The sequence below is a fragment of the Megalobrama amblycephala genome, linkage group LG16, assembly GCF_018812025.1.
Source record: "Megalobrama amblycephala isolate DHTTF-2021 linkage group LG16, ASM1881202v1, whole genome shotgun sequence".
NCBI lineage: Eukaryota > Metazoa > Chordata > Actinopteri > Cypriniformes > Xenocyprididae > Megalobrama > Megalobrama amblycephala.
Window position 1 is genome coordinate 31,306,469 of NC_063059.1, and position 13,815 is coordinate 31,320,283.

General features: G+C 37.4%; 1 protein-coding gene across 1 annotated transcript in view; it reads right to left on the minus strand.

The window, feature by feature from the left end:
• Nucleotides 1-891: 891 nt before the first annotated feature.
• The window catches only part of traf4a (tnf receptor-associated factor 4a), a 50,273-nt gene continuing 37,349 nt past the window's right edge, over nucleotides 892-13,815 (minus strand). The window contains exons 3-7 of the mRNA XM_048160252.1: nucleotides 11,431-11,535; nucleotides 11,041-11,202; nucleotides 6,116-6,277; nucleotides 4,544-4,699; nucleotides 892-3,249 (exon numbers count right to left, since the gene is read on the minus strand). Coding sequence (XP_048016209.1) covers nucleotides 2,617-3,249; nucleotides 4,544-4,699; nucleotides 6,116-6,277; nucleotides 11,041-11,202; nucleotides 11,431-11,535 — 1,218 coding nt within the window. The 3' untranslated portion in view covers nucleotides 892-2,616. The remainder of the gene's footprint in view (nucleotides 3,250-4,543; nucleotides 4,700-6,115; nucleotides 6,278-11,040; nucleotides 11,203-11,430; nucleotides 11,536-13,815) is intronic.

Here is a 13,815-nt window from a genome sequence, read left to right on the forward strand (position 1 = left end):
TACTATTTTTGGGCATATCCGATTGCAATCCGATCAGATTTAGCAAGTGTGAACGGCAAAAAAAAAAAGAAAGTGGTTTGAAATCCTATTCAAATCACATTTCAGTTTGACTGCTCTGATCTGATTTCGTGTGGTTTATGTGACTTTCTCACACCAGGTAAAACATGAACGTAAGACAGATTATAGGAAATATGCTGAAAGTTGCTGCAGAAACAAGGTTGTGTTGTTGCAATGTGCCAAACGAGCAGAAAATAACAATATAACGGAGACGTTTTGAAACCGGCGGAGACGACAGCACAGAATAAAGCCACATATACCATCTCAGCAGCTACACATTATCATGTTGTAAATGAGACAAAATCTGTATTGCAAAACCCTCCATGTTGTGGTTGTTGTTGTTGGCGTAAAAAAAAAAAGGGATCTGAACAGATATGGACAGTCAATTATTTTAGATCAGATTCCAATCCAGATTTAGACAGTGTGAATGTAGCCATAAACCACACAAAAAACAATCAGAGTGGTCAGACTGAAACAGATTTCCAGAAATCCACATGTGAATGTAGATCAAAACGGATTTGTAAACTGATTTTTTGCCATTCACACTTGCTAAATATGATTAGATTTCAATATGCACAAAAACTGGATTTGGACTGAGTCTGAACGAGGCTTATGGAAAGCTTTTAAAGTTAGTTGAGACTAAATTAGAGAATATACTGTTCTTTTTTGGTCAACTGTGGGTTGTTTCTTCTACAAAAGCTTTGTGTTGCTGGTCTTGTGGGCGGCTCCTGCGGGATTGGTAAAAATTTGCGACTGCGGGCCATGTAAACTTTTTAGATTTGAGCTCAGAGGGCTTTTTCCAGCAACATTAAGAGACAACACCTGATCAGAGCAGACCTTGTAGACATAGTTTTATTTCAAGTGATATCTGACAAGCAATCATCAAATCAACATATAAAAACATCTGCACCATTTCCTTTCAAGCTTATGTCATGGCGCTTTAAAATAAATACTTCTCAAGAGGAAATAATACAGACATAATATGCAAAATCCAAACCAGACAAAACAAAACGACCGAGCAAATGCCACAGACGTGAAACATAAAAAGGGTCCATAAAATGTCAAGGTACAGCCCCCGAAACTCATCGTCAAAAAGAGTTGTAGAAAACATCTGAAGTACTTTGTAAAATACAGAATCTTAGCAAAAATGTCTTTTGTTTTTTTTTCCCCCAGGTTTTCTCAAAATCATTGCAAAATATTAGCTGGTATCATAGCAAGATTAAATGTGAAGAAGAATGTGCTTTTGCATGTTTTTTTTTATTAGTATTCACATATAATATATAATAATAAGTATCGACAAAGTCCTGTATGGAGCAATGGCAGCCATATTGCACAAGGCTCATCTTCCTCAGGCACATGGAAGAACTCTCCTCTCGTTCACATGCTGCTTTAGCGGGCACGGGTAACCATGGCTACCAGCGCCACTCGAATATGACGCCCTCGCACTCGACGCGCTTTGGGGCGGCCGTTGCGAGTGCCCGCACCTTTCTATTCATCATCTGCCAGCGACCGACAGAGTAAGACAAAGAACAGAAAGAGTCAACTGAGCATGAGTCCAGAGTTCACATTCGAAATCCCCCTCTGTTTATGACACAAACGCAACAGGTTGCTCACATTTTTTTCTTTTCACATATTAAAAAAAATTTGGTTCCTTTTGCTCGTCTTTCCGCCACAACGTAACAAGCCCTCACACGCTGGTTAAGAATACAGGTATACAGTACAAAAAACTGGTCCGTGTCAAAGATCATGTGACCTGTGAATGCAACCCTCACAAACACCCACAGACTGAATGTAAACAATCTCTCGCATGGCTTTCGATCCAAACCGGAGTGCATGAGCTTGAAAAATGTGTCGTTTCCCACTGTACAATGACGAAAAAAGCTTGCCACCATGCCTTAGCACCTCAGAATCGGTCCCAAATGTAATCTAGCATTGAAAAACATAACATATCATCAAATACTACAATGCACCGTTGTGTCTCGAACCGCTAGAGCGAGTTAAGCTACATTTAGTTCACAGCTGTTAGTTTACTTAAAACGAGTTAAGCAGGAAATGAACGTTCTCTTGAGTTTCCATTGAGTTTCTTATCAAGGACCGGTGCTGGGCGAAAACGTGTACACGAAAGGGTAAAAAAGAGGGTTAGTGTGTGTACGCCGAATGCCTGCCATCGTGTCGCAGAGCTCCGTTGCCTCGCCTCCGAAGAACATTCTCAAAGTGCAAAGGTTACGAATAGCCTTTCACAGTCCGCTTCAATCGTTCACTTGACATTTGTGAGAGAAATAACATAAATCACGCTTTAAAAATAACATTTAAATTAAAATAAATGTTCTAGGCACTACTGAATGTCCAAAGGCGTTGCTGTAAATTGAGGAAGAGAGTGTTAGAAAGCAAATCCAAAACGTTTTAAAGTGATGATTTTGCGAAACACTTCTACATGTAGATACCTCAAAACCAGCCAAATAACCAGATAGACGAGCTCTGAGTCTTTCGGTAGAGTTTCTGAGAGGAAGAAGGGTCCGTAAAGATGTACGTCAAGACAAAACGTCCCAATAAACGTCCTCAGGCCATGATTTTCTGTGGGATCTCTATGGAAGCTTTGAGGAAGATGGAGTTGTCACGGATGTAGTTCCTCTTCTTGATCTCCTCGTGCGAGATGAACTTGGGGTAGCCGAAACCCAGCGTGCTCTCGTCCAGCGAGTTCCGGCTGCTGCACGGTTTCTGGAAGTTCTTCCAGTTGGGATCAGGGTTGAAGGTCTCCGTGATATGCTGAGGTTTGGACAGCGACGGGTCGCTCTGGTCCAAAATGGAGAAGGTCACCTTGTAGGAGAAGGGCCATTCCAGCAGGTTGTCGTACTCGCCGGGCAGCACGCGGATGTAGATGGACAGATGCGAGCCCTCTCCGCTGCCGTTGCCGTTCAGGAATGCGGACACCTGCAGCTTGTAGCCATAGCGGTGCGTGTAGAAGGGCGGGCTGAAGAACTCGTGGTTGTTGCGGAGTTTGGCCTCCTGCAGCTTACGCGAGTAGTCGGTCAGTTTCCAGATGAGAACGCCGTCGTGACTCACCGACAGCTCCTCCATTTCACGTCTCAGCTCCATGATTTCCTGCCGCTGCCGCCCCACCAAACTACACATCATGGTTAGGTGGGATTTTGTGCTCTCCTCCAGGTGTCGTCCGATTGCCATCTTTGGGCACTAGAAACCAGAGCACAGAACATTTACATTAGCATAATGTGAATTTGAATCTTGACTAAAATGTGCTCATCTTGTTTTGATCTAAAATATAGACCTTGATCATCATTGTAGACATCATATTTAATTTGACACAAATCAATGAATCGATGTATCAGTGTATTAATTCAAAAATAAAAATGTAAATAAATAAATAAGGTTTTCAAGCTGACAAATAAAATTACATATTTAAAATTTTTTTTTTAAACTAGCTAATTGATAATTGATGCAACATTTAAAAATATAAAACATTTACAAATTACTTTCTGATTAATTAAACAGTTTAAAATATCTACTTATTTGTCAATTTAAAATGTGATCATTTTACTGTTACATCTAACTCAATTTTGAAACATGAACTATATAAACAGTTGTAATGCGTCTACTTATTTGTACATTTGAAAGGTATTTTATTAATTATTTTACTGCTACATTTAACTACAATTTTCAATGTATTAATGAACAAATTAAAAAAAATCTAAACTCATAAAAAACATATTTAAAATCATTTAATTACTGTTTAACTATTTACTTAACAAATCATTATTAATTAATAATTTTAAATGCAACATTTAAGAATATTAAGTATTTACAAATTTGACAATTTGAAAAGTGATTTATTAATAAATTATTTTACTGTTACATTTGAACTAATTCAAGTACTTAAACTTGAATTATAAAAACAACTGAAATATGTCTATTTGTCAATTTGAAAAGTGATTAATTATTTCACTGTTACATTTACTTATATTTTTCAACGTATTAATAAAAAACAAACGTAAATAAGTAAATGATTTATTATTTTACTGTTACGTTTAACAATTGTGTTTGGAAAACTGTGAAAAGTAATTTATTATATTTTTAAAGTTGTATTTTTTTTTTTTTCAATGAATAAACTCATAATTCCTTTTAAATTTCTTTTTTTCCCCCTTTTAACTAGCATCGCTAGTTCTCCATACTCTCAGGACTTAATACTGCAAGTAAAGACAGGAGACAGAAACACGCCACAGTAACGTTGTTGACAGTGATGCCTGCAAAGTGCATTAAAAACGTAATTCCCCAAACTCCCTTGATCTCAAAAACTAGAAAATATGATATCTCACAGAAGACAGCCCATCCTTAAAAACAGTCTTCTACTATAAGCTTCAAAGAATTTTTTTACTGATACAGACTTTTTTTTTTTTTACAGGTGTGGAGGAAGGAAAACTGCATAAGGCAGCACATACTAAATGCAGTGAAGTTACAGCATAGGACTCACTCTGTGTTTGCAGCCGGCCTCCTTGAAGGGGCAAAGGATCAGCGCGCTGCCACAGCTCTCCTTCACGTGGTTCGCCAGATCCTCACGTGCAATGTTTGGGGTGCCGCATTGATTAGGACACTGCACAGGAAAGCGAGGGCAGTGGTACTGGTGGTTCTGTGAGATGAAAGGCAACAGTCAGCATTGACGTGAATCTGTAGGTTGTGCTGTGATTTCTTGAGCAATAACAGCTTGAGTACTGAGGCGTGAGAGCTAAAATATGCATGGATTCATGAAATCATCATGAGAGTCGCTGCACTCGTGTTCCTGTAGCATGACACTAGGAAAGCAAAAGTCTTGGGTTCAGTTCGCATATTGATGAAAGTTTAGGCTTTGGATTGAAGTGTAGGCCAAATGTTAGTCATAAAGTAATAAAAAAACTACGCATAAAAGAAAAAAGAAAAAAAAACATGAAATGTGAATCCTCCTCTGTATAAGGAAATTAAAAGATCCATTTTTTTGTTCCAACACCTATAGGTGCCTACAGAGGCAGTATTTTAAGGAATCATAGGCGTTCATAAGGCATCAAAGTGCTGTGCAAAAAGGTAGGTGACTTAATTACACTTAATTACACTTAATTAACCCTCATTTTAACTAAATTCTGAAGCAGCATTAAATGCATCCATTTAAACGCCCTGTGGTCAGTGAAATCCAAGATGGCGGACAACATGAGAGAAATGTAAACATAACAAAAAATGACAAATGTAAACAAAAATATACATATTTTTCCTTCAGTACTGAAAAGTATCAAATTGTGATTTCTTTCTGACAGAAACTGTCATTGCTAAAATGTGATTTAAAAAAAAAAAAAAGCTCCAGGTTTGCTGTGCTTATTTGTAGGGCTGTACAATATTTATTACTTAATTTATATTTATAGGTATATCGTGATTTCGGTTTCATTTCGGTTAATCGTGCAGCCCTATTCAGTGTAATTAGTGTGCTTCAGTATAATTTTATGCTTAGCAGGCTATCATTCTGTTAGCTTAGCAACATGCTAACATCAAAATTTATTGAAAATCACCTACAAATCTAGTCTTTCATGCAGAGCGCTATTTGTGTGATTTGCTGTTTATGTAGAGCACTCCTTTTTGGTCACTTATGAAGTTCCATGACAGATGTGGCGAGGCAGTGTTTTGGAACAGAGCTAGTGTGTTTGTGTTAGCTGGGCTGCTGAATCTCACAGTGTTTTCAGGATGTATATCTCTATGTGTGTGAACGCAGGTGTTATGAAAAGAAGCAAGGCCAGTCCAAGCTGTGGTTGGCACCAAACCTAGAATCTAGAATGAAAGCCAGCATTTATGTAGTCACAGGCCCACTGCCATCCCACCCTGTGGAGCCTCAAAACCCCTTTAATTCACCACTAAGCGACTACTGTTCCATTAGCACCCGGCGTTGGACGTGCACACAAAAAAGTCAACAAGCAAACACTATTTGTATCCATTTTTCTGTCGTACAGATGCAAGACCACAGCTGAAGCCAAGTCAAAGCACTGAATGATTTGTGTGTAGAGGTTTGCTGTGCCGTGTCACTCACCTGGATGGTGTCGTAGACAAACTCTTTTCCGCAGTACTTGCAAGGCTGCGTGCGTTTGGGGCATTCTGTCATGGTGTGCTGGGATAATAGTCTCCTCATCATTCTTGCACCACACTTGTTCTCGCAGTACACGCTTTCCTGCGGACAGATGCCCTGGTGGTTCTGAGGGACATGAAAAGGGATGGAGATGTGAGAGGAAGAAAAGAAACTAGATTTGCATTTTCTGAAGATAATACCAGTGCTTGCAAAGAAAACCAGTGTTGAAGATTTAGGTTAGTTTAGGTTCTGCATAAATGAAATGATATGGTTTGGCGCTGTCGTGGCACTCTTTTTTGTCGGCTGAACCATCAACATCCATCCCAACACAGTCTTTACAGTGTAGAGGGGGCCTATAGATGGTGCATCAATGGTCCCATTAAAGGGTTAGTTCACCCAAAAATGAAAATAATGTCGTTCTACACCCGTAAGGCCTTCATTCATCTTTGGAACACAAATTAAGATATTTTTGATGAAATCTGATGGCTCAGTGAGGCCTGCATTCACAGCAATGACATTTTCTCTCTCAAGATCCATAAAGGTACTAAAACATATTTAAATCAGTTCATGCGAGTTCAGTAGTTCTACCTTAATATTATAAAGCGACGAGAATATTTTTGTGCGCCAAAATAACAACTTTTCAACAATATAGTGATGGGCCGATTTCAAAACACTGCTTCGGAGCTTTACGAATCGAATCAGTGACTAGGAGCGCCAAAGTCACGTGATTTCAACAGTTTAGCCGTTTGATAGGAGATCTGAATCAATGATTCGATTCGTAAAGCTCCGAAGCAGTGTTTTGAAATCGGCCCATCACTATATTGTTAAAGTGTCGATATTTTGGGTAGCTTTATAATATTAAGGTAGAACTACTGAACTCACATGAACTGATTTAAATATGTTTTTAGTACCTTTATGGATCTTGAGAAATGTCATTGCTTTGAATGCAGGCCTCACTGAGCCATCAGATTTAATCAAATATCTTAATTTGGGTTCCAAATATGAATGAAGGCCTTACGGGTGTAGAACGACATGAGAGTGAATAATAAATTACATTATTTTCATTTTTGGGTGAACTAACCCTTTAAGAAGCTTTAACATCCACAGAGCATTTCTATTGCACAAAAGGTTGTTTATAGTGGAATTCTTCAGATTATTAAAAAGTTCTTGACACTATACTCTTAAAAATAAAGGTTTCAAATGGGGTTTTCGCAGTGATGCCATAGAATCACCAATTTTGGTTCCCCAAAAAACCTTTAAGTGAACAGTTCTTCAATAGAATGGAAATGTTCTATGGATGTTAAAGGTTCTTCATGGAACAGTAAATGGCAATAAAGAACCTTTATTTTTAAGAGTGAAGAAAAAACTTCTTTTAAGAACTGTTCCAATAAAGATTCTTTGAGGAACCCAACTTGTTCTTTAATGGAACCTTTATTTTTAGAGTATATGATCAATGCCAAAAAGTAAGAACTCTAAGAATCATACACTTATTGACTTTGTAAATGGTTACAGAGAAATACTGGGCATTATACATTAAATGCCTCACTAACAAACTTTCAAGTCATTCCAAACACAAACTTGCACAGAAACATGCAATTCCTTGCTAGGAGACGGATGAAAAAATGTAAACAAAATGTGTTCTAAAATTGGCTCAAAATATCAAACATGTTTAAAATCCTCTGTGAAAATTTTCTGTGAAATGTCAACTATGACTGCCCAAAATTTGCTAGTATTGACTCTCCCAAACCTCAAATCGGGTATTCTAGCCTTAATTAGAATGGTTGTGTAATATCTGCCTTGCAAGCAATTTCATGACGCAAAGAGACAGACAAACATCACCACTGGCTGTTAAGCGGCATATCCCAAATAAAACGGTTCTTTAATCATAAACGGTAACAATTTAGTGCAATTTTGCAGCCTACCCAGGACACACAAGAAAGATTCTCATAAAATGCAATTAAAAGGCTTAAATGTCTCTTTTATACAATGTGAGGTTTCTATTACATGTATAAAAATAGGAGTGGCACTATATTAGCGAACAACCCTGGTCCTTGTGCTACTATGATAGCAAGCTGCCAATTTGCTAATTATGAATTCTTAGAGTTCACACATTGCAGAATTACACCATGGTGAGAAGCACACAGGCCTCTTCCTTCATGTAGCAATTCATATTATAGAGCACAAACTCTATATCAATCTATTCAAAATGATTCAAGTTTGCATATATCCGCAGAAACGACTAATTTTTCTGTATTATGCGGGCCAGACAAGTAATTTGGCAATGTCGCTTTGTAAAAAAGACTAAGCGTCTGTGCACATACACATTCAAACGCACAAACCTTTAGACTAAACACGTAAATGAATGGCAAGAACGCATTAAAACTCTTCTGTTTTCAGTTAAAAAGGTGTCATTTAAGTGGCTCCTAAGTTAATAATGAACAATTATTACAACGGAACTGATTCATTCAAAAACCAACTGTATCTCGATAATAACTTTTTCTTAGAGCTGCTGTAAAGCCAAAACAATCTCTGTCCATTCATTTTCCTATCATCACTGTGAAGCTGCTTTGAAACAATCTGTATTGAAGATGACTTGACAAACTGACAGTAATCAAACAAGAAAGCTACGCTAATGCATCTAAAAGACTAATATTCCAAACAACAGAGTGCTGCAGAGATTAAGTTAGCGTCACCCGGGTTCCTTCAACAAAAGCAAATAGGATTTTTCCATTGACATTTGGATTGTTGTAGAAAATGAGCTCTGTGACCAACAAAAGTTTATGATTTTTTTCATCAAGATAATCTTCGCAAATGAACACAAGTCTAAATGCAATTGGCAGAAGTAAAGAACTCTTTCAATCTTAATATAAAGTTGGAAAGTTTGAATTAGAATAGAGCGTGAGTGTAAACACAGCAAAGTCAGTTTGTGACGACCTCTGTATTCCCATTTAGCCACTTGATAGGAAGTTAGCATGTGTCTTTTTCAAGACATGTAAAAGCTTAAAAAGTTCAGAGTGAGGTATTACTAATGTATTTTGTCATTGAGCTTGTGTTAACCACAGCACATGTACATCACGAAGACGTCTATTTGATGTCTGCTTTACATCTGCAAGATGTATTTTTAGAGTGTTTGCTCATCTGCAATATGTCTCTAAGAAGTTTCATGTCAGATGTTAAATAGACATTTAGAAAACGTTTTTAAGATGTTTACGATTTAGAATGTATGTAAAACTGCTTTTCTAAGACGTTTATCAGATGTTTCTACACAACAGATGTTTTCCATTAAAGGGTTAGTTCACCCAAAAATGAAAATTCTGTCATTTATTACTTACCCTCATGCTGTTCCACACCCGTAAGACCTTCGTTAATCTTCAGAACACAAATTAAGATATTTTAGTTGAAATCCGATGGCTCCGTGGGGCCTCCATATGGAGCAATGGACACTTCCTTTCTCAAGATCCATAAAGGTACTAAAAACATATTTAAATCGGTTCATGTGAGTACAGTGGTTCAATATTAATATTATAAAGCGACGAGAATATTTTTGGAGTGCCAAAAAAACAAAATAACGACTTATTTAGTGATGGCCGATTTCAAAACACTGCTTCATGAAGCATCGGAGCATTATGAATCAGTGTATCGAATCATGATTCAGATCGCGTGTCGTTAAGTCGTTATTTAGTTTTTTTTGGCGCTCCAAAAATATTCTCGTCGCTTTATAATATCGAACCACTGTACTCACATGAACCGATTTAAATATGTTTTTAGTACCTTTATGGATCTTGAGAAAGGAAGTGTCCATTGCTCCCTATGCAGGCCTCACGGAGCCATCGGATTTCAACTAAAATATCTTAATTTGTGTTCTGAAGATTAATGAAGGTCTTACGGGTGTGGAACGGCATGAGGGTAAGTAGTAAATGACAGAATTTTCATTTTTGGGTGAACTAACCCTTTAAGCGCTCTTTAGCAGATATCTTAAAGACGTAACTGTGCTATCTGGGATATTTCAGACAATTAACCAAAAACACATTTAAAGAAACAATGACTTAATGCTGCGTTCACACCGAACGCGTCTGGGGCGTCAAATTCGCGCCAGACGCGTCTAGTTGGAAGCTTGAACATTTTGAAGTCAGACGCTTCGGACGCGCGTAAAATTCGCTCAATTCGCGCGTCTAAACAAAGTGTGTTCAGATGCGAATTGGCGTCATGGGAGGGGCTTTCATCTCTTTCTGCACAGATCCTCTGAATAAACACATAATCTCGTCAGTTGGAAACCTGTAGCGGCAATTTAACTCGGTTATGCCGGCCGGCTTTTGAAGGTGGGCTAGTATCAACGGCTAAAATCATGCAAAAAGTTTTACAACTAACCAGATTGTCCGATTTCTTCGCTTATTCTCTTCCAGGCAAGGTCCTTTTTATTCCTGTCTCGATAAAAATATAATGACACATCATAGAGCTCAGGGTGGCCACACACAGTGACATCTTTGTTCTGGTCTCCACCGCTGATCACATCATAAACACGTTACTACCAAAGCAGAGTCCCTGATTGGTTAATGCGCCGCGAATTTACGCCAAAGTTCAGATTTTTCAACTGGGGCGTTTGGGCGTCAGACGCTCAATTCGCGCGTCAGCCGCGTGAACGCTCAATTCGCGCCGCGCCATTCGCGCGTCAACGGCCGATTCGCGCCGCAGGACACCTAGACGCGCGTTTACATTGACTTAACATGTAAATCAGACGCCTCAGACGCCCCAGACACGTTCGGTGTGAACGCAGCATTAGAGCGATGGAACCGGAAGTGCTAAAATGCTTCTTTCCAGGTTTTAGAACTCTAAAACAGACCTGCAGCATTCTATAACAATCTGTCTTGGATGTGATTTGACCACGATACCTCATAGGCCTCTCCTGTGAACTCGCTCCCGCAGAACTCGCACTTGACCTTGCGCTTGGGGCAGTCGTGCTGCAGGTGTTCGGGCAGGTCTCTGCGCGTCAGCTTGACGGAGCAGCGGTTGGGGCAGGGGATCACGTTGAAGGCGCAGGTCGAGAAGTGGCTCTGGGAAAGAAACAGACAAGTATGCTTTGTAATGTACATTCATGGTGACATAATTTTTTTTATTTAGGGTGGAATATCCCTTTAACACAACAACACATTCAAACAAATCAATGCTAGCTAGCAGACAATACTGCCATCGCAAGCAGATGCTATGTTAGGAGACTACAATTTTAACAAAGCACGACTGGACAAAGAGAATGTGTCATAAAAAGAGAAAAGCATCATTACCTGTAGCTGTTTCATCTGGCCGGTCCAGCGGCAGCCCTCTTCACTGTGAATACAGCGGATGGCCAGTGCCAGTATCTGCTGCTCCAGCTCAGGGTCAGGATAGATCTATAACACACCATTACACCAAGGACACATTAATCAACGCTGTCTCCTCTCTTTAAACACACTCATATATTAACCACTCAAGGACAGGACAGAGGTCTGGGTTTAAACGTTCACTTATTAACTATGGCACAGTATACGCCTGTGGCTTCTCCCACAGTAAAAGGGGATTGTCTGTTTATATAATTAGTTAAAATCATGTCATTCATACAGATGGGTGTGAATACTTGAGTACACGGAAATGACAGCAATGACTGACCATAAAACACAATAACTGTGTAACTTGGCTACGTGGGTAGTTTTTCATAACATTTCACAATCTTTATCGCATTATTTTCAGTGGTATCTTGCAATTCTGACAGATAATTTGAGTCATTATTGACACTTGTGTCAGGGTTATGTTGTGTTTTGGTTTTGTTTTCAATGTTCCCTGTCACTGTTTGCCTGAGTTCTTATTACTAGTTTATCTCTATTAACTCTTTCTGATTGAGTTACACACCTGTTTCTTGTTCCGTTAATGATCCCTGTGTGTGTTTAAACCCTCTGTTAATTCTTTCATTGTTCTGTGTTGTCTTTGTTAATGTGTGGAAAGCCTATGTTATCATTCCGAGTGTTCGTCTTGTTAGATTAAAGACTGTTACTTCGTATCTTTTGTGTCGTGCATTTGTAAAGCCACATTGACTTGTGACAACTTGTCAATACTAAGGTTCCAAATCCACATATTTATATGCAGATTTTGGGATATCAGATAGAAACTCTGTAAGGAAACCAAAATGCAAATAAATAATAATTAAAAAATATACAATAATAATAAAATAAGTAATTTAAATACAATTTTTCATCTCTGCTTTGAATTTTTATTTTATATTTCACTGCAATTTTCCTGGAAGTTGCAATATTGTTCACTTGGGATGGAAACTGATTTATTTACAAATTGTTTTTTTTTTTATTGTGTATAAATTAAATTCACACCCAGTTTTTGTAATTCTGACACAATTTGAGTCAATACTGACACTGTGGGGGAATTCCATAATAATGAATTGTCCCTGTTGTTTTAGCGCTGCTGTATTTAGTAATTAAATTATTCCAATTGAAATTAGGTAACAAAATTAAGCAAATATACCCACAAAAAATTGTGATGAATGAAGTGCAATATTGCAATCCACATACAGTACAGTCCAAAAGTTTGGAACCACTAAGATTTTTAATGTTTTTAAAAGAAGTTTCGTCTGCTCACCAAGGCTACATTTATTTAATTAAAAATACAGTAAAAACAGTAATATTGTGAAATATTATTACAATTTAAAATAACTGTTTTCTATTTGAATATATTTCACAAAGTAATTTATTCCTGTGATGCAAAGCTGAATTTTCAGCATCATTACTCCAGTCTTCAGTGTCACATGATCCTTCAGAAATCATTCTAATATGCTGATCTGCTGTTCAAGAAACATTTAATGTGTACAATTGTACAAAATATTTGTGTACAATATTTTTTTTTCAGGATTATTTGATGAATAGAAAGTTCAAAAGAACAGTGTTTTTCTGAAATCTAATCTTTTGTAACATTATAAATATCTTTACTGCCACTTTTGACTGATTTAATGCATCCTTGCTGAATAAAAGTATTAATTTCTTTAATTTCTTTTAAAAAAAATAAAAATAAAAATTCTTACTGACCCCAAACTTTTGAACGGTAGTGTATAATGCTACAGAAGCTTTGTATTTCAGATAAATGCTGTTCTTTTGAACTTTCTATTCATCAAGGAATCCTGAAAAAAAAAGTAAACAACTGTTTTCAACATTGAAAATAATCATAAATGTTTATTTGAGCAGCAAATCAGCATATTAGAATGATTTCTGAAGGATCATGTGACACTGAAGACTGGAGTAACGATGCTGAAAATTCAGCTTTGCATCACAGGAATAAATTACTTTGTCAAATATATTTAAATAGTACACAGATATTTGAAATTGTAATAATATTTCACAATATTACTGTTTTTTACTGTATTTTTAATTAAATAAATGTAGCCTTGGTGAGCAGACGAAACTTCTTTTAAAAACATTAAAAATCTTAGTGGTTCCAAACTTTTGGACTGTACTGTACCTGAACTGGCTCTAAAAACATCTAAATTCAAGATATATGTTGGGTTATAATGCTCTTCTCCATCAGTTGATTATAATTTGATGAATTACTGCTGCCATAACCAACAGAAAATGTACTTCATATACTGTATAATCATCTATAACAAGCCCAATTTCTAAAGAAAGATGACCGTC